This window comes from Sminthopsis crassicaudata, chromosome 2 (genome assembly GCF_048593235.1).
Source record: "Sminthopsis crassicaudata isolate SCR6 chromosome 2, ASM4859323v1, whole genome shotgun sequence".
In the NCBI taxonomy this organism is placed as follows: Eukaryota; Metazoa; Chordata; class Mammalia; order Dasyuromorphia; family Dasyuridae; genus Sminthopsis; species Sminthopsis crassicaudata.
Genome location: NC_133618.1, coordinates 331,053,139 through 331,074,815, shown reverse-complemented (window position 1 = coordinate 331,074,815; position 21,677 = coordinate 331,053,139). Strand labels below are relative to the sequence as shown.

The following is a 21,677-nucleotide window of genomic DNA, read 5'->3' as shown; positions in this document are numbered from 1 at the left end:
CAGGCATATTATGTCTGTTATACAACTTGATTATAGTGACATGAGCAACAGTCTTACACAGGCCTTTCAGCTCTATTAGAAGGACTTTCTCTATTCAGGGAGAGACCTGCAGATATCCCAAAAGATGTTAATGACCCACAGAGTGAAGTTTGTCCTTTTAAAACATTCCATCTATTGTGATCTTGGCAATAGGCCAGGAGATATTATGCCCTGGAAGGTTTCAACCATTTTGCATAGTTGTTTCCAACCTAATAAAAAATTAATTTTACTTTTTTTTTTTTTTACTAACACTATATAGACTACTGATTCAAACTGTAAAGTATCAGGTATAAATGAACACACACACACACACACACACACACACACACACACACACACACACACAGATAGCAAGAGAATATGAAAGTGAAAATCCTGGAGGGCTTGACGCTTTCATGCCCAGAACTAATCACTACATCTAAGATTCCAGCCACAGTCTTTAGCTATTTTACCAAATCCATTTCAATTCTTGTGTTCCACCAACTCCCAACCCTTTTCTAGTTCTGGAATCAAAATCAGATTGGCTGTTAGAAAGAGTGCATCCATCTGTTCCTCCAGCCCTCCATTCATCATCTTTGTAACTTTGCAAATCAAAATACCTCTCCTTGCCCACTGCTACCCATATGTATTTTGTGTGCCCTTGTGGGCAGAAACTGCCTTCTGTTTCTTATTGGCACCCCTACTCTTTAATTGAGTACCTGATAGCTATAAATGCTTTTTTGTTCATTCATATATTGTCCATAGTTATTGGTTGTTTATTGAGAGAGAGAATGTGATAGGGTTGAAGTCGGGAAGACTAGGATTCAAATCTTGATTCTGACATAGGCCAACTATGTGACCCTGGACAAGTCATGTAATTATTTAGTGCCCAAGTCTTCTCCTTGTATCCATGAAATCATAGATCTGGACAAAGATCAAGGCCTCTAAGTCCTAATGTTAATGCCCTAATATTGATCTATTAAGCACATACATTACTATGTATATGGTTATTATTTCTTCAAAAATACATGAACAATAAAAGTTTTCCATTTCTCAGGGAATTGCTGGGTGGGACACAGGAAAAGTGTGGTCAAATTTACCAATAAAGAAGCACATTGAAGAATGGATTAGGAAACAAAACTGAATTGATGCTTGCAAAAAGTAAAGGGCAGGAGAAAAATCTATACTCAAGTTGGATCCAGAAAAGAAAGTTATAATCATGATCACATGTAAAATGACAACAAACCTAAATACTTAAATAAGGATAAGCAGGGAAACATTAGGACTAAAGGTATGCACATAAACTTTATAGCATGTCAATTAAAGTTTTTGAAGAAAAGCTTAACTAAATGAAAATAGAAAGAGCTAGTTAGACATTAATGTTAAGTGGCTCTGATATTACAAAAGCAACAGAAAAATACGTGAAAATAAAAACAAATTTAAATGAAGTGTTGGCTACACTGAATGTAAAAGACATCCCTCTTCTCCTTCCTCCTCTTTTCCTTTTCCTCCTCTCCTTCCTCCTCTTCTTCCTTCTCTTTCTCTTCCTCCTGGAAACTTCTAAATAAGAATGCTAGAGAATACACATATTTTTCAAGTTTCTATGGGGATCTAATCCATCACATGTGCTTGGGTACAAAGAGCACCTAAATTCAGAAATCTTAAATACACATTTTACGGGCTGTAGCACACTTAAAATAGTAATCATTTAAGGAAATTTGATCAAAAGACATGGACCTAAAAGAAGACTAAAAAATAATAGACTAAATAAATTAGGCCAAAGACATAATCATGGAAAATTGATAAATGATTAATTAATTTTATTTTTAAAAGAGACAGCAAGACCAAATTAATGAATTGAAAAGCAGATTTTACAACAAAGAGTAAATAGAGAAAATTATCAAATTACCATACCAAAAAATAATGAGAACTTAAAACCTACATGGAATGGGTGAATAACTACAGAAACTTAAAATGCTCATATTAACAAAACAAAGATTAGATTTCATAAACTTAAGTTGAATGATTCATAAATGAATTTTTCTGGAGAAAACACTTGAGTTCAAGTGGATTTTATCAAACATTCTGAAACTTTAATTCTTTCAGTTTGGTAAAGTACTTGTTTTCTTTTGGGGGGGGGAATATAGGGTACTAATTGCCAAAGTAGGGAAATGATAAAGCAAGGGGAATTATATCTCACAATCACAAATAAGCATTCCTGCAAAAAATATTACAATGACAAAATAATTATAGCACTGCATCTCCAAAATATTCATTATGATCTAATTGTATTTATATCAGAAACACTAGAACAGTTAAACATTAGAAAACAATTAGCAAAATAAATTATTAACAAGCAAAAATTACATGATTATACATTATCAGATGCAGAACAAGCCTATAAGGTTAGCATTCATTTATGTTTTTAAAAAAATCACCCACACTAAAAAGCACAGAAACAAAATAGAATCATCCTTAATATCAAAAACATTTATCTAAAACTAAGAGCCAGCATTACTTTTAATGGAGAAACATTGGAAACTTTCCCAGTAAGATCAGTAATGAAGCAAAAATGCTGATTATCACAATTGATATTTAACATAATACTAGAAATGCTGACTATTGCAGTAAGTCAAATTAAAAATAAAGGAAATAATCATTGGAAAATTAAAGGCCAAGTTATCTTTTTGTGGGTGATCTGATGGTTTGCTTAAAGAATTAAAAATTGAGATAATTCTTTTGCAAGTAGTAAACAACACAAATCCACAAAATCATCAGCATTTCTAATAAATTGAGAAGATTTAGAAAAATATCACTTAAAATAACCCTACATCAAATATCTGAGCATTGAAATCCACAAAATCATCATTTCTAATAAATTGAGAAGATTTAGAAAAATATCACTTAAAATAAACCTACATCAAATATGTGAGCATTGATCTATTTACACACAAGATTAATATAAATAAGACTACAAAAGAGTTTTCACAAAAATAAAGGGAAAACCCATATAAACAAACATTATTCATTGTATCTAGCCAAACCATTGGGTCACACCAACATGAGAAAAATGTTGTTTGTGGTTGCAGTCATATTTAACTCTTTGTGACCTTATTTGTTATAAGATTTTCTTGGCAAAAATACTGGGAGAAGCTTGCCATTTCCTTCTCTAGCTCATTTTACAGATGAGAGAACTGAGGCAGGCAGAGTGAAGTGACTTGTCCAGAGTCAGACAGGTAGTAAATGACTGAGAACAGATCTGAACTCAGGAAGAGAAGCTTTTCTGACTCTAGACCCAGCACTCTATCCTCTGTGCCACCTAGCCACCCAGTTGGTATGGAACTCCATTTCTGTATTCTATCTAGGGTATTCTATAAAGGACCTGGAATCGGGTCTAAGACAACTCTCTCATTTTATATATGAGGAACTATTTTGATTATATAAGAAAAATTTTAAAGCTTTTCACAAATAAGTGAGTGTTGTCCCCATTTCAGCTGAAGAAACTGAAGCTCAAAAAAACTAAGTGACAGTAAGGCAGCAAGAATTCATCAGAGGGCCAGGTCTTTTTCTGTTCTCTGTATAACAGTGCCTCCCTGTGGTAACCACAGAAAAGTACCATGGCATAGTAGACTGGATTTCAATTCCAACAACCTCTATGACCTTGGACAATTTTTAACCTAGATTTCCTCATACGTAAAATGTGGAGTTGGGACTAGAATATCTCCAAGTTCCCTTCAGATCTTAATATATGATCAGATTCACTTAAACTTGTGATTGGGTAGAATTTAAATTGTTGTGAACTCTGCCTCGTCCTTCCCTCCTCATCTTGTACTTGCCCTTGTCCGTTTCTAAATCCTGTCTTTTTTCTAGAGCCCTTGACTAGAATCCTTGCATGGAAACCAGTGGAGTTCATGCTCTGTTCATCTGCTTTTGCTACAGGATTACATTAATTATGTGACCCACCTATGTGACCTTCTGGGCATACATGTTGTTACTAATATCCTCCATTCTACTTTTTGTGCCCCGTTCTTCACTTAGTAAAGGGATACTGCCCATTCCCATTTACCATGCATATTCATGTTCCCTTGAATTCTGTGCTTTTGAGGTGGTTTTCAGAGAGAAGTGTTTTAGTAAAATGGTGGAAGTGGAAGTTGCCTAGCAGGGACCATGTTTTAAGATAGTGCCTTACCCATATTAGACATTTAATAAATGTTGGATTGATGAATCTCCAGCATACTATAGAAGACACATAAATTATATATAATTATATGTAAATATGTATGTATAATTATGTAATAACAATGAACATTTAATTAAGTACTTTTTTTTCAAAAACTTTTTTTTTTTTTGCCTATTATTTGCTTGGAATGCAAAAACAAAATTTAAGAAACTCCTGACTTAAGGAACTTATATTCTAAAGTCCTATTTCCCATGAGGATTGTGGGTATATCTTAGGGAGATATCCAATCCATTCCCTGAAAGATGAACATAACACTTAGAAGAATCTTATTGGGAAGCTCAGAAAATCTTAGTTTACCACCATAACTACTGGATCTTCCCACTCTATCTATAGATAATATAGCAGGTTACCACATAAATGTCACTAGTCTGAAGTACTTTGGTTCTACATTTTCCACTTGAACTAAAATTTTTATTTCCCTCTTCTTTCAAACCTGTTTCCTTACAGATCTAGTCTAGTTCCTTTTAAGTTTTAGGCCTATATTTGTTCTTAGTTACATAAATACGTAGAAAGTGTTGGCAAATATTTTTTCTATTTCCTGTTGGATTCCTTTCCACTACTAGAGTGATGGATCTGGGAAGAAAATAGTACCAGCAGCCAACCATGTATTTTTTTTTTTCTCTTCTCGCCAGATGGGAGGCCTTCCAGAATATGGTGTCTGAGCGCCGGAAGGCAGTGGACTCTGCCCTCAGTGTACACAACTATTGTGTGGACTGTGAGGAGACAGGCAAGTGGATTCTGGACAAAACAGAAGTGGTAAAGTCGACCCAAGATCTTGGCCGGGACCTAGCTGGAGTGATTGCTATCCAGAGGAAATTGTATGGACTAGAGCGGGATGTAGCTGCTATTCAATCTCGGATAGGTGCCCTAGAGCGGGAGTCCCATCGACTTATCCAGGAGCATCCTGAATTGAAGGAGGATATTGGAAAGCGGCAAGCTTATGTTGAGGAGTTGTGGCAGAAGTTGCAGCAAGCCCTGCAGGGCCAGGAAGCATCCCTAGGTGAAGCCAGTCAGTTGCAGAAGTTCTTGCAAGATCTTGATGACTTCCAGGCATGGCTGTTCATGGCACAAAAGGCTGTAGCTTCAGAAGATGCACCTGACTCCCTGCCGGAGGCTGAGCAGCTCCTCCAACAGCATGCAGCCATCAAAGATGAGATTGATGGGCACAAAAATGACTACCAGAATGTCAAGGATTCTGGGGAGAAGGTGATCCGGGGCCAGACTGACCCAGAGTATCAGCTCCTGGGCCAGAGGCTTGAAGGTGTGGACACAGGCTGGGATGCCCTCTGCAAGATGTGGGAGAACCGGGGCCAGTTCCTTACCCAGTGCCTTGGTTTCCAGGAGTTCCAAAAGGATGCCAAACAGGCAGAATCAATCCTGAGTAATCAGGTATAAGAAAGAGGTGGCAGAGGGGTAAAAGGGCAAAAGCAGACATCTTCTGGGAGCAAGGGGAGAGACTGAGGATGTCTTTATTAATTATTGGGATTGAGTTTTTCCTCCTTTTCCCCAACTATACTTAGCTTTTCCATCCTGACCACTCTTCCTTCCTTAGTCTATAAGAGTGGGGGAGCCAAGGTAGTGACCTAAATTTCTCCCTGAATGGTTAACACCCTCATATTATAAGATGCACAGAGGTATTTTGGGTAATTGCAGGTAAAGGACTTGAGACTCTTAGAGTTTTCCTAGCTACAACTATGGTTTGCTTTCATACCCCATACTGGAATTTTCTTTAATAGGAATACACTCTTGCTCACTTGGAGCCTCCAGATTCATTAGAAGCTGCTGAAGCTGGAATCCGTAAGTTTGAGGATTTCTTAGTGTCTATGGAGAATAACCAGGATAAAATCTTGAACACTGTGGACTCCGGGAACAAGCTTGTCAATGAGGGAAACATATACTCTGACAAAATCAAAGAAAAAGTACTGCTGATTGAGGACAGGTAATCCAGCAGTTGGACGGTGGGGTGTATATCGGGTAAAAAGTTGGATTGGAGCCTATGGACTTTAATAGGAAAAAAATTAATCATTATTTTCACTAGTCTCTAGCTAAAATTTCATATTTCTCACAGTAATGAAAAGGGGACCTAAAAGTAATCCATAACACAAAAAGGATAAAGAAGGGATCAGTGAAGGCAGCTAGGTGGCAGATAGAGCACTGGCCCGAATCAGAAGCTCCTGAGTTCAAATTTCGCCTTAGTATAAACAAGTTGCTTAACCTTTATTGCCTAAAACAAACAAACAAACAAAAAGCCATCTTTTTATAAAGTCTACTATTCTAATATTTGGTCACATAATTAATAATAGTAGCTAACATTAATATAGTATTTACTGTGTTCCACTCACTACTATATGCTTTATAATTATTATCTCCCTCAATCCTCACAATAATCATAGTAGGTAAGTGCTATTATTATCCTTATTTTACAGGTGAGAAAACTGAGGCAAATAGGTTGTGACTTACCCAGAGTCACACAGCTGGTATGTGAGACTGGATTTGAACTCAGGTCCTCCTGAATTCAGGCCTGACATTCTTGTTCCCAAAGCTTGGCACTAACTCAAAAGAAGGGGTCTGTTATTTCCTATATTTTTGTAACTCTCTTGAACATCTTTCCTTCTAGACACAAGAAGAATAATGAGAAATCCCAGGAAGCAGCAGTTCTCCTGAGAGACAACTTGGATCTTCAGAACTTCCTCCAAAACTGCCAGGAGGTAGTACTTTAGAAAAAGGGTTTCAAGATCTAACTCTACAGAATTAACACTCCATCTCCATCCCCACCAAAGCCTTTAAAATCCCCTCCAAATATATATGTATATATAGTTGTAAAAGGGAAAAAACAATAGAAAAAATTCCAGACACTTGACTGCATGTCATTTCAGATAATCCCTCATAGCCTTGCTTTTTCATCTGGCTTTATTATGCTCCAGACTTTCCCTGGTAATCTTACCTGAAGAGAAATCTCTTAGAGATCATCTCCCCTGAGGTTGATATGCTTTGCCTTAGGACCTCTCCAAGGACAACTTTCTAGGCAGTCTTGGGCTCTACTTTACATTTCTTACCACCCCTTTCCTTTACCCTTTCAATGACCAGTTTATTTGACTTTAGTAAAAGATGTTTTGGAATGATGCTGACTTAATCCTAGCACACCAAGACAAATAAATAAGCATCTGTTAAATATCTGCCCTGTGTCAGGAATTTGTCTTAAGCACTAGGGATACAAATGAAAGCCAAAACAACCCCTGCCTTCCAGGAGCTCATAATCTTATCAATGAAACAACATGTAAACAACTTTGTAAAAACAAAATGTTTTCAGAATAAATTGAAGATAATCTCAGATTTCTTGCAGATGGTAGGATATTAGCTGAGACTGTATGCAACTTCACATATTAGAAATATTTAACACCCATCACCATGCTTCTTAAGCTGTTCATGATTATGAGTCTGTTCTTGACCTCATTTCTTGTCAAACAAGAATCTCTTGTTTATTAGCAATAAATATCATTTATTACTAAATAAGAATCCCTCTGCCCTCAAGGAATTTCTAGTTTAGTGGGGTGATATATTGTACAGAGTTCACAATAAAAAAATAAGTATTTCTTATGAATAAAAGATAAGATAATGGTTTAAGGCCAGAAAGTTGGGCAATTAGAAGGATGCTAGAAACAAGTAAATGGAAGCCCAATGTCAATACTAAAAGAATTTCAGCACCAACTAGGGAAGAGGTTTTCCCAATCAAGCCTGGTAGGAGGAGAAAGGCCAAGTAAGAACTTTATCATTTTCACACATTTTCCTCTTAGCCTAATAAACTACTCTGGCTCCTGTGGATAGTAGGTATATTCTGAGTCACTGAGGATCAGGGTATCACCATGGTTATGGAGGATTTAACTTAAGTTTTCTGTCTATAGCTCATCCTCTGGATCAATGATAAGCTACTATCATCTCAAGATATTTCCTATGAAGAAGCCCGAAACTTGCACAATAAGTGGCAGAAACATCAAGCATTCATGGCAGAACTGGCTTCCAACCAAGAGTGGCTGGAGAAAGTGGATAAGGTAAAGCAGATAGTGACTAGCACTGTAGCCAGGAAGGCCTGCCTAGTAGGAGTTTCACTCAGATCATGTGCAAAATTCTTGATATCATTGGATTTGAAGGTGCAACTATTTCATTTTTATAGCTCTTTTTATTCAAGAATCACCCTTAGAAGCCCTTCAGTAGACACTAGGTAAGCTTCCCAAATGCTTGTGGTATCAACACTTTTTAGATCTGGGGATATGAAAAAGCAGAATTGGTTGGTGCTTTACCAGGATTAGTGATTGTCCACATGACATTGTGAACACTATAACGAAAGTTGTTCAAGGTTCCTTAAGGCATGTTGCCAGGATGAGGGTGATTGTTTATAGTCATATTTAGTTTTCCTCATCCAAAACACTGGCACAGAGACATTGTACAGAATTAGGTGTATATATGATATGGTTGATCAAGTTCCTGTTGTTGTTTGGTCATGTACCATTCTTCTTGACCCCATTTGGGGTTTTCTTGGCAAAGATACTGGCCTGGTTTTGCCATTTCCTTCTCCAGCTCATTTTACAGATGAGGCACTGAGGCGAACAGGGTTAAGTGACTTACTCAGGCTCACATAGCTAGAAAGCATCTGAGGCCAGATTTGAACTCAGGAAGCAGAGTCTTCATGACTCAAGACCCTGCTCTCTATCCACTGAATCATTTAAATAACCAGCTGTTAATCCTCACTGTACCACTGACCTATATGAAAGGATGGTGAATGATTATTTTTTAATCACCTTTTAGATGGAAAAACCAAGAGACCTCACAAAGAGAAGGGAATTTGTGATTATCACAAGTTATGATGGAACAAGAATTATTACCAGGAATTTTGCATTTCAAATCCGAAATTGTGCTTTAAAAATAGATTCATTTTATTTAACACTTTGTAACAGTAAATTTTTTTTCATAAATCCTATCTCACATGACTCTCACTGTCTGTATTATAGAGATTATAAAGTAGTCAAAGATGAAAAAGGTTAATTAACTTGTCCAGTGTCTCATAGCTGTTGACCTCCATAGATGGGTTTAAATCCAGGTCTTTTGCTCCAAATCCAGCACTCTTGTGGCCTCGTTCAGACTGACATCTGTTGAGATCCTAGCTTAAAAAGGCCAGGATCTTCCACTGCATCCAGGGCCATCTCCAGTTGTCCTGATCTATATCTGGTCACTGGACCCAGATGGCTCTGGGGGGAAAGTGAGGCAGGTGACTTTGCACAGCCCTCCCTCACTTAAATCCAGTTTACTTGTATGTCATGCCATCGCCTTCCTGATGACGTGGTCCTCTTTGAGAATGAAGGACAAATCTTCTAGTATTTGCCCAGCAAAGATCAAGTGTAAGATAAATATTGTCAGGACCACCTTTGATGGGGTTCAGTGTCTCACCATATGTATTTCTGTGCAAATAAAATCAGATTAAAATTATATCAAGAGCAAGAGTCTCAAAAGAAGAACTTGGAGGGCACACGAAAGAGTGGAGGAAGACTGCAAAGGAAGAAAAGTTTTGTAGATTTTGAACAAATTATGTAACTATGAGCTTCAAGGAGTTTTTTTGTTATTGTTACTGTTGTTAAAACAAAGTTTTTAAGACAAACTAGTAGAATTGTTTCCTTCTCCCAACTTGCTGAGTTGCTAATTCGCACCCGTTCAGATTCTGAAGTCTGAGTATTTTCACTGTCTTAGAATTAGTCCTTTTCTTGACCCAGGAATGCTTAACCTGGTTAATTCTCTCTGTGTTCTTGCGGTGCTCAACCTCAATGGTGGTGGACACTGCTTCCTCCTTGTAGAAAGGCGTCTCCCCATCATCCCTGGAGACTTGATGAGCTCTCTGCTTATTCCCATACAGGAGGGAAGGCAGCTGATGGAGGAGAAGCCACAGTTCACAGACGTGGTAACCCAGCGGCTGAGGCAGCTGCACCGGCTCTGGGACGAGCTGCAGGCCACCACGCAGGAGAAGGCCCAACACCTCTTTGCTGCCAGCCGCTCGGACCTGCACGCCCAAACATATGCCGACCTCAACAAATGGATCAGCGCCATGGAGGACCAGCTGCGGTCCGATGACCCTGGCAAAGACCTGACGAGTGTTAACCGGATGTTGACTAAGTTGAAGGTATGGGAACAAGTCGTGTAGTTCTATAATTGTAAAGTTCTTTAGAACTTCAGTTCCAGCCCACTACTTCATAGATGAAGATGTTGAGATTCAGAAAAGGAAAGCTAGCGGTTAGTGACAGAGCTGGGACAAGGACCCAGTGTCCTAGTCTTAGTCCTGTCCTTTCCTCCCGAATACCATGTAACTGTCTCCTTCTCCGTTTTCCTGACTGGTGGTGACTGTGATTCCTCACTGGTGGTGGCTAGTGGAGACAGGCCGTGTGTTCATCCCTGGTTGTAAGCGCTGTAAAGTTTCAGAGGAGCAGTTTCTGATGTCTATTCTTTGATGTCATTAAGGAAGGCTTTACAAGGCAACTGGGATGAGTTAAGCCTTTGAAGGAAGAGCTGATGTGGATACATAATGAAGAATATAAATCTCATTCCGCTTCATGGGTTGTTTGGCCTCTAAATGTCAGGATTGACGCTATATTTCTTGGGTTTCAGAGAGTGGAGGATCAAGTGAATGTGAGGAAGAAGGAGCTGGGAGAGCTGTTATCTCAGGTGCCCCCGGTAGGCGGTGAAGGGGACAGTACAGAAACAAGCATTGAGAAGCGGTTCCTGGACCTTCTGGTGCCTCTGGGTAAGAGGAAGAAACAGCTGGAGTCATCTAGAGCCAAACTGCAAATCAACAGAGACATAGAAGATGAGATGGTAAGTTTCCTGCTTCTCCCTGTCCTCCCAGAGCTGTCACCAAATTTCTCTTTTGTCATTACCATTCAGTTACGTTCACTTCAGCAAGCATTTATTAAGCACTTATAATGTACAAGACTGAACTAAGTTGGGGATATTAAAAAATAAATCTGACACAAAACTGGCTTTTAAAGATCTTACAAGCTAATGTATAAAGGATGCAGGAGAAATGTCTAAAACTGAGATCCAAGCAAAGTGCTAAGAGAATTTGAGGAGAAATAAATCACTTTTACCAGGGATCACTTAAAGAAGAAAGGGACATCTGAGCTGGACTTGAAGAAAGGAAGAAGACAGAAATAAAGTGCAGGTTGGGGGTAATCCACTTCCAAGTATAAACAGAAGACAAAGAGAACAAAATGAGTGGTTCATTTTGGCTAGAATGAAAAATACTGAAAAGGAATAGTATAAGAGAAGAGAAGATAGATGAGTTGGGCCATTTTGGGGGGGAACATCACTGAACATCAGAGTTAGAATTCTATTTTATTCTGTAGGCAGTGTGGACCCAGAGAAGGTTTTTAACTTAAGAATTGACACCACCACATACCTCTCCTGGGGTGGGACAGTGGTCTGAAAAATAGATTGTAGAAAGGATAAGCTGGAACACCTCTTTGCCACATCTTAATATCATCACATCTCTTCACCTTTTGATCTTCTTTAGCTCTGGGTGGAAGAGAGGTTGCCACTTGCCCAATCGGCTGACTATGGAGCTAATCTACAAAGCGTGCAGCTGCTCATGAAAAAAAACCAGGTGAGCCAAATACCTCCCTTCACCTGCCTCCTCTTCATGGTGGCTTTATATTCTGTCTATGGGGGAAGGGGGAAGAAGATAGATCCTATCTCTAACCAAGTGAAGCAGTCTGTAAAAGTTAGATTAGAAATATGGATGTGTTTTCATTGGCAGGTTTGAGTTCTCAAAGCTTTATCTTTGATCCCTAAGGGAGAAAGCAAATTTTGAAATATATAGAATGATACAGATTTTGGGGGAAATCACATAAATTTATGGAACTAGGCCATTCAGGCTCTAAGTCTTTTTGCCCTCAGGTCACCAAGGTGGGTAAGGAGGCAGGTTAGTCTTTTACTCCCATCACATCATTATATTGTCCTATGAATGTGTTCTCCTCTCAGAAACACCTCCTGGATTTTAATGAAAAGAATCCAGTAAACTCAGTGTACAGGGTCACCTCACTTACTTGCTAATCTTGTTTTCAAGCATAATTTTGGACCCTGAGTAAAGTCAGGACTCACAAAGTTAATGGGAGTTCAGAATTATTTTAGCATTGAGGATTGGGACCAAATCAGACCAAAAGACTATTTAAGCCTAGGATGCTATTCTCTGAGAACACATCCATCTATTGCTTGACTTTCAGCCAGGGATGTGCTTTGAGCAGCCTGCATAGCACCAGCCAGGAATCAGGGTTTCGAAACTGAAGAGATGCAGAGTGTTAAATAAAGCTAATGTGGGAAGGAGACCAGTTCCATAGGTTTCACTGTGTCAGTACCCATCAGGAACATGGTTGCAGATTTTTCTCATAAGCAGCAGGCCTCCTTGGCCTATTCGGACCAGTATCTAGGTCAGAAACAGGTATGCAGTCTTACCTTTGGTTGGGGAGGGTTATTTTTTGTCCTGGGAGAACAATTGTGCTAAGACAGTGTCCTTGAGAGAATTGCTGATTAGTAATATTGAGCGCTTCTTCCTGAAGAATAACAGACATTGCAATCTACAGATAGGACACAGAGTCCGAGGAATCATTATTTTATGGATTATGAGGAAAGAGCCTTCCAAAACTCTTCACATAATTCTTTGGTACTGCTGTTCAGTCACATAAATGCCAGTGGTATAGCTGGGTCACAGTTTAAGGAGAAGAGTAGAGGGTATTGAAAGGCAGAGACATGGTTTAATCTTCTTTATAATTCTTCTTCATTAGGAGAAGGAGCTGTAGAGGACAGATGTATCCTTGAGGTCAACATCTGGCTTCATAAATTGTATCATCAAGAAGTTTTCAACTTCCCTGGCACTGGGTGCTGTTTCAGGAAATAAGGATGAGATTCACCCAACCAAGAAGGGGAAAAAAAGTTCTTGGAGGGGGCGGGGTGTAGTTGAAAGAACACTGGATTTGGAGTCCGAAGATTAGATTCTAATCTTGGTTCTGCCACTTATTCCCTGTGTGATCTTGGGCAAGTCATGTCATCTCTGAGGCCTCAGCTTCCTTCACCTGTAAAATAAAATGTTTAGATTACAATCCTTCTAGTTCTAGCTAGCTCTGACCTATAAACCAAAACCAGATGTTTTAAACTACCTAAATTAGCTGGGTCAACTGCAACAGAAGATACTTTAATCAAAAACTTTGGAGAAATGCTATTTTTAAAAAAGACTTCATTGTAAAGGAAAATTTATGGAGATGATGAAATCTCATGGGAAAGACAATGGGCAAACTATTGAAATATAAACAACAAAAATTCTATAGCACATTCAGAGAAATCTTTGTTTAATGCTGAATTTCAGCAGATTTGTGGGAGGATGTGTTGCTATTTAATATTTTCAGCACTTGCAGTATTCTGGTTACTTAAAGAGTTCTCCAAGGAAGTGAGCATTTGCCTAATGGCCATTTCAAAAAATGGCTATTCCACAAATGAATGACAATTTCTCAAAAAGTGGATACTTGTCTTCTGAGAATGGCCGGACAAATTATGGTAGATAAACCTAAAGTGTAATTGTACAGTAAGGAAAATGAATACGAAGAATTCAGAGAAACACAGGAAGACTTGTGAACTGATGCAGAATGCAATAAGCAGAAGCAGTACCATATTGTATCTAAAGACAACAATTTGCTAAATGAAAAGAACATGAAAAGGAAAGTCCAACTGTGAATAACTGTAATGATTAATCTCAGTCTCAGAGCAGATGATGAAATGAAATTTCATTTCAATAGAGAAGTAGTAGACTAGAGGGGCACAATGTTTTATGTATGATAAGTTTTGGTTACTATGTCAGGTGGTTTTGCTCAACTGTTTTTCTTTGTTAACAGGGAGAGCTCTATGTATTGTGTGTGTGTGTGTGTGTGTGTGTGTGTGTGTGTGTGTGTGTGTGAGAGAGAGAGAGAGAGAGAGACAGAGAGACAGAGACAGAGAGACAGAGACAGATTTGTTCAGAAATGATGTAAAAAAAAATCAATAAAACTTACTTTAAAAAATAATTATGGTTGCACCAGACCATAGGTCTGGGGTTCAAGGAGAATGAAATCAGTCAACAAGCATTTCAACATCATCAATTATGTGTCAGGCGCTGTACTAAAAGTTGGGGAGATAAAGAAAAGCAAAAACATTGTTCCTTCCCTCAAGGAACTCAAATTCTAATGAGAGAAAATATGTAAACCAACTATGTAATATATATAGATGTGTGTGCGCGTATATACATATACATGAATACAAATGTATATATACACATGCATGTAGAGAACATGTATACAACTATACTGTGTGTATACATATGTACACACATGTGCATACACATGCATACACACAGATAGTGAAATAAAGTAATTTCAAAAGGAAGACAAAAACAGCTGGGGAACTAGAAAAGGTGGCTAAGGAAGATGAAAGTTGAGTTAAAATTTGAAAGTGGATTAAAAAGGAATAACATTAAAAGCATCGGTGTGGGGGCAGCTAGGTGGCGCAGTGGATAGAGCACCAGCCCTGAATTCAGGAGGACCCGAGTTCAAATTTGGTCTCAGACTCTTAACACTTCCTAGCTGTGTGACCCTGGGCAAGTCACTTAACCCCAGCCTCAGGAAAAATAAAAAATAAAAAACATGGGTATTAGCCAGTACCAAAAAGTTGTACATGAAGGATAAAAAATGGACTAATGTTTCTTGATCAAGGAGTAAGTGGAGGAGGGAGTAAAGCATAAGAATGGAAACGTAAGAAAGGAAGAGATGGAAAAGGTTTTAAATGCCAAATAGAAGATTTTATATTAGATTCTAGATGTTTTAGGAAACCACTGAAATATTTGGAGTTGGGGTGTCAAAAGTGACACTTACTTTCCACAAGCTTAAGCCTAGTGGAAGATGGATTACAATGGGAAGATACATAAAAACAGGAAGACTAATTAAAAGGTTATTGAAGTAATCCAGGTGAGAGGTCTTGAGAGTCTGTATAAGGATGGTGGATGTGTGAGTAGAGAGAAGGGGAAATATATGAAATGATGTAAAAATGAAAATGACTGCAAGATTTGATCTCAAATTGGATATATGTGGTGAATGTGAATGAGGAATCAAAGATAAAGCCGAGGCTGTAAGCCTAGGTGGCTGAGTTTGAGATATTTGGGGGACCTCCAACTTTAGATGTCCAAAAGGCAGTTGGAGATGTTAGAAGGGAGCTCGGGAGAGAAATTAAGGCTGAATTTCTAGTTCTAGACATCATCTGCAAATGAGATGCGTCATCCACAATGATGAGATCTCATGATCACTATGCAAGATAGTATAGAAGGAAAAAAGAATACAGCTAAATATAGGACTTTGGGGACACTTGTGGTTAGTAGGCATGACCCAGATGAAGATGCATCAGAGAAAATGAAGAAGGAGCTGCCAGGAAGGAGCAGTATCTTAGAAAGTATCCGGGAGGAGATGGTGATCTACAATGTCACAGGCTTCAGAAAGATCAAGAAGGATTAGACTTGAGAGAAGATTATTAGATTTAGCAATTAGGTGATCACCGGTAACTTTGGGGAGAGCAATTTCAGTAGAGTAATGAAGTGGAAAGTCAGATTGCCAAATGTTGAAAAATGAAAGATGACGAAATGGAGTCACCGAACAGAGTTTTCTTAAGGAAGTTAGCTGGAGCAGGAGAGATATAGAATGATAGCTTACAGAGATGGGTGGATCAAGGGAGCATTTTTATGACAGGCATGGGCATGTTTATAGATGGCACGATAGCAGCTATTGGGGAGAAATTGAAAATTAGAGAGTTGGGATGATAATGGGAGCAAGCTGCTGAAGATTTCAGATCAAGGCTGCTTGTTCTGATGATGTTTGCCTTGTCAAGGGGAAGACAGAAGCAAAAGAGGATGTAATGGGGCTTGATGTCTGAGTGATGGATGTCTAGGGAAGATGAGGGAACCCTGAGAAATGACCTCATTTTTTTTTTATTGAGGTCTAAGACTAAGGTCCTCAGCTAAGAAGGTGGGGAAGGGAATGTCACACAAGGCCACAGGTTTTATATTCTGCAGGAGGGTGGCATTTTGAAGGCTGATGCCTAAAGGAGGAAATGAGCTGCAACTCAAAGCATAAGTTCATAAAGCATTGGTGTTAGAACAATGAGTTTTTTACACTTTTAAATACCATTGAAGACTCCTTTGCACTCTTAAAAATTATTGAGGACCTCTAAAGAGCTTTTGTTTATGTAGATTATATCTCTATATACTTACTGTATTAACAATGAAAATGGATAAAAGTTTTCAATATTTATTGATTCATTAAAATAACAGTAAGCTATATCAACACAATAAATACATGAACATAATTGAAATATATTAATAGGAATATGTTAATAGAAACAGCATTATTTTTCTAGAAAATAGCTATTTTCCAAAACAGAACATTTTCACAAGAATATTTTAAAGTTTTTGCAAATTTCTTTAATGTCCAACAGTGTAAAATAGCTAGATTCTCACATTCTCATGTTGTGTTCAATTTATTGTGGTATGTTGTTTTGAAGTACATGAAGAAAATCTTGACTTCACACAAATATGTAGTTTAAAAAGGGAAGAATATGTTAAGCAATTAATATCATCATCATCATCATTATTATTATAATAAAAACAGTTTTGACCTTCCAGGTAACCTCAAAAGATCTCTGACACTCCCAGAATTCCTTGAATAACATTTTGAGGACCACTAATAAAAATTAGCACCTTTTCAGTAGACCAGAAGAACAAAGGTCTTGCTTTTTGTGTAAAAAGGAAAAATAGCTTTAAAAAAAAAAAGACATCAAAAAGGCAGAATTTTTTTTTACTTAATTCTTGTCTTCCTCTCTTTTGTTGTTGCTGTTTAGCTGTTTTAGTCATTACTCTATGATATTATTTGGGGTTTTCTTGGCAAAGGTACTAGAGTGGTTTTCCATTTCCTTCTCTGGCTTATTTTACATATGAGGCAAACAAGATTAGGTGGAATGCCAAAGTCACAGGCAAATAAGTGTCAGAGGAAGAATCTTCCTGATTCTAAGCTCAAAGCACTGCATCACCTGGATGCCCATCCCTTCTACATCCAACAAATTTAATTCAATTCTTGTATTTACATGTTAACTAATTACTATGTACATGTGCCAGCTCATATAAGAAGTGGCTGTGAAGGTAATAGCCACGATATTTACCTAGCCTTTTCAGGTCCCAGATTTGGGGACATTTAGTAGACATTGTTGCTTATATCAGGGATATTAAAAACTTTATTCTGAATGAAGATCAGTCTTTAAAATATGCCATCTTGCCACATGGGATGATTTTATTCCATGATCAGCAATCTACATACTTAGTCCTTAAACTTCTTTGTGTCTCAATATCCTTGTTGTAAAATAAGGAACTGGATGAGGTAACCACTGAGAACCTGCCTAACTGTAATAGTCACCCATTTATACTTTTGTCAGTCAGTCAGAAGCATTTATAAAGCACCTACTGTGTGTCAGACCCTGTGCTAAGTTCTGGGATACATAGAAAAGTGAAAGATGGAACTTGCTCTGAAGAGATCTCACAGTCTAAAGAGAGAGATAAAGTGTAAGCAACTATGTACAAATGATTTATATACAAGATAAACAGGAGATAATGAACTGAGGGAAGGCACTAGTTCTAAGGGGAATTAGGAAGAGCTCCTTGCAGAAATTAGGGTGGAATCTTAAGGAAGGCAGGAGGTGGAACTGAGTAGGAAGAGAGTCCCAAGGACAGGGAACAGCAGATCTTCACCTTGGTCTTCCTTGTGTCTTAAGTATGCCTTAGTGAGGTTCCTGACTGGAGAGAAGGAATGCAAACCAAATATAAAGTAAATATTTTTTTTTACATCTGAGGTCTTTTTTTTCAGAAGCAACTAAACTTAGTTTTTACCTAGAACCACGCATTTGATGAAGATAAATGTTCATACTATTTTATACTTGTGTTAAAAAAAAAAAATCAACTTCACAAATAAAATGCAGGTGTGGCCTGGTTAGATAAGAGTTTATTTGTAAAAGATTTGGGGGTGGGGTCAGGTGGAGAACCTGAGGTCAAATACAGCCTCAGACACTAGCTATGAAATCCTGGGCAAATAAATCACTTGAACCTAAACCTGATTACATCAAAAAAAAAAAAAATGGGGGGATTTTGGTACTCTGCAGGATGAGTATGAGGTAGCAGCCAAAAAAACCTCATTAGGACTAATGTCTCTAAAACTTGGGTGGTCATATACTCTGTACTCCTCCCTAGTTATAGCATACTTAAAGTATTCTTTAAAAAGTATGTTTAAGTATTTAAAGTAAGCATTAAATTAATATTTAAGTATTAAAAGTATTTAAAGTATTCAAATATGAATATATGTGAATGCCATACTTTAGGAACGATGAATAAACTAGAGAGAATCCAAAGAGGAATATCCAGGATCATAAAAGGCTTCTGTACCATATGAAAACTTAATTGAAGGAAGTGTGAATGTTTAAAGTCTCCAGGGACATGATAACTGTGTCCAGATCTTTGAAGACTCTCATAGGGAAGAGGTAGATTCATTCTTTTTTTGACCCCAAAAGACATAAATAGGAGCAATGGATAGAAGTTTCACAAAGACAAATTTAGGATTGATATTAGAGAAGAATATCAGAGTTATTCAAAACCAGACTAGGTTGCTTTATGTGGTAGAAGGTCCCCCACCTCTACTACAGGAGGTCTTCAGATAAAGACTAGATGGACACTTACGTATGTTATTAATGGACTTTTTTTTAATATATAAAGCTTTTTGTTTTCAAAACATTTGCATAAATAGTTTTCAATATTCACTCTTGCAAAACCTTGTGTTCTAAATTTTTTTCTCCCTCCCCTTCACCCCTTCCCCTAGAGGGCAAATAATCCAATATATGGTAAACATGTGCAATTCTTCTATACATATTTTCACAATTATCGTGCTTGTACAAGAAAAATCGGATCACAAAGGAAAAAAAAATGAGAAAGAAAACAAAATGCAAGCACACAACAAAAAATGAAAATACTATATGGTGATTCACATGCAGCCCTGACAGTCCTCTTTTGTAAATCACAAAACCATTAGAACTGGTCTGAATCATCTTGTTGAAAAGAGCCAATGGACATTTTTTTCAAATATTGAGTTGAGCTAGAAAGTGACTGGGATCCCTTCCAACTCTAAACCTTTTGTGTTTTACTATCTGTGAGATGCAGAACGGTGTTATCCTTGCTGTCAAGAAGGACTACTTTTACACATAGTAGCTGTGTGTGCAGCTCTTTTTGGTACCTTCGTTTCCTTATTGTCAAATAAGGAACTTTATAGGTAACCATTGAGAACCTGCCTAACTATAATAGTTGTCACCCATTGATACTTTTTTGTCAATCAGTCAGAAACATTTATAAAAACCTACTGTGTGCTTGGATCTGTGCTAAGTTCTGAGGATACCAAAAAAAAATAGGCTAAAGATGATTTTTGCCCTAATAGGATTGATTATGTGCAAGGCAACTTTTTAAAAGGTATGTTACAGCTGAGCTTTTCTGAGTGGCACTCAGTGATGCTGGTAGGAGTTTTCCCTCTATAGTTCAGTACATCAGTGAAATCACAGGTCAAGAGAAAGAAAATTAGGAAACTAGGATCAAGAAATATGGATAGAAGTCATGAGGTAGGAAACTAGAAATGTGATATTGGTAAAAAGTTGCTTCATCAGAACAATGGAAAATGTGCTGGTTTGGCAATCAGAGGATCTTATTTAAATTTCGGCTCTACAGCAAATCACTTCAGTTCTGGAACTTTTTTTTTTTTTTTTTTTTGCTGTAAAATTGGAAGATAGAACTATCTTGAGTTCTTAAAATAGGGCCCATGAATTTGTGGGTGCATGTGTATACACACACACACACACACACACATACATATTTAACTATTTCAGTATGATTGGGGGGGTTTTGTAATCCTATGTATTTTGTTTTATGATTTATAAACATTATTATTCTGAAAAAAAATCCATCAGACTGCCAGCAGAGTCTATGACACAAAACAGATTAAGAACCCTAAGCTGAATTATCTAATTCTAAGGTCATTTCCAACTCTAAATCTGGGACCTGGGACCTCTCTGGGCCTCAGTTTCCTATTTTATAAAGTGAAAGAGATGAATGAGATGCTTTCTGAGTATCCTTTCTGCTCCAGCTTTCCTGTGATTCTATAATTGACTCAGTCTAAAGAGTCCCCTGCTTTTGCCTTCTCCAGACTCTACAGAATGAAATTGTGGGCCATACGCCCCGGATAGAGGATGTGTTGCATCGAGGGCATGAGCTGGTGGAGGTGGCTGAGATAGACTGCCAAGACATCGCCGAGCGCCTGGGGCATCTGCAGGGCTCGTGGGAATTGCTCCGAGATGAGACTGCTGCACGGCTGCAGCGGCTACGGGAGGCCAATGAGGCTCAGCAGTACTACTTGGATGCTGGCGAGGCAGAAGCCTGGATCAGTGAACAGGAACTTTATGTGATCTCGGATGAAACGCCCAAGGTCAGTCAGTGTATGGCTTGGGACGTGGCAAGTCAAAGAAGCCACTTGGGCTTGCTACTGGATGGGAGAAGGCAGCTGACTCCTCCTCTGTCTAGTTCACATGTCCTCCTCCAGAGAAATATCCCTATCCATAAAGATGGGGCAAAGATAAGAAATAAGAGTGATAAAGTCTATCAAGCTTAAGAAGTATGTGCTAAGTGTAGATGAGGGGGAACTGTGGGGTTAGCCTAAGAGTTTGAGGGTAGAAAAAGAATCCCATATGTTCTACTTTGGGACACCCTTTTCAGAAGAGACTCTTAGTATAAATGTGCCATTTATTTGTCAACAGATCCAACCTTTTTTGAATTGGGTATTGTCTAATTTTCCTGTCCCAATATTCCCTTCTACATCTTTTTTGTTTTTCCTCCCACCCCTAGCCTGTTCCTGGATTTTCTTTTGTGCTTTCAGTCAGACAACAAATAATTACTGAATGCCTATTCTGTCCTTAGTATTGGCCTAAACACTGTGGATAATGTAAATAAAGTATTAAATATAGTCCTCAAGGCTCTTATGTTACTTCTGGGGAACTATGTTAGTATTAATATATGAATATATTCATAATATACTAATTATTATATTATTATTCACATAGCTAATATGTCATATAGTATACATTTATATTTATATTATAAATAAATATTTACTATTTATATAATTTTATATCCTATATATTACATATGCAATATAATAATTATGCATTATTTTTAATATGTGTGAAACAACAAACATCTTAGTAATACAAAATTAATTATAAAAATGTGTGGTACAGATAC

The 21,677-nt window shown here is 37.8% G+C and overlaps 1 protein-coding gene across 4 annotated transcripts in view; it reads left to right on the top strand.

Annotated features, from left to right (window-relative positions):
• Positions 1 to 21,677, top strand: part of SPTB (spectrin beta, erythrocytic) — a 168,600-nt gene that overhangs the window by 100,944 nt on the left and 45,979 nt on the right. For all 4 annotated transcript variants that reach the window (XM_074290370.1, XM_074290372.1, XM_074290373.1 and 1 more), the window contains exons 16-23: positions 4,891 to 5,647; positions 5,995 to 6,197; positions 6,876 to 6,966; positions 8,161 to 8,307; positions 10,161 to 10,424; positions 10,907 to 11,113; positions 11,811 to 11,900; positions 20,587 to 20,865. In XM_074290370.1, the coding sequence (XP_074146471.1) occupies positions 4,891 to 5,647; positions 5,995 to 6,197; positions 6,876 to 6,966; positions 8,161 to 8,307; positions 10,161 to 10,424; positions 10,907 to 11,113; positions 11,811 to 11,900; positions 20,587 to 20,865 (2,038 nt within the window). The remainder of the gene's footprint in view (positions 1 to 4,890; positions 5,648 to 5,994; positions 6,198 to 6,875; positions 6,967 to 8,160; positions 8,308 to 10,160; positions 10,425 to 10,906; positions 11,114 to 11,810; positions 11,901 to 20,586; positions 20,866 to 21,677) is intronic.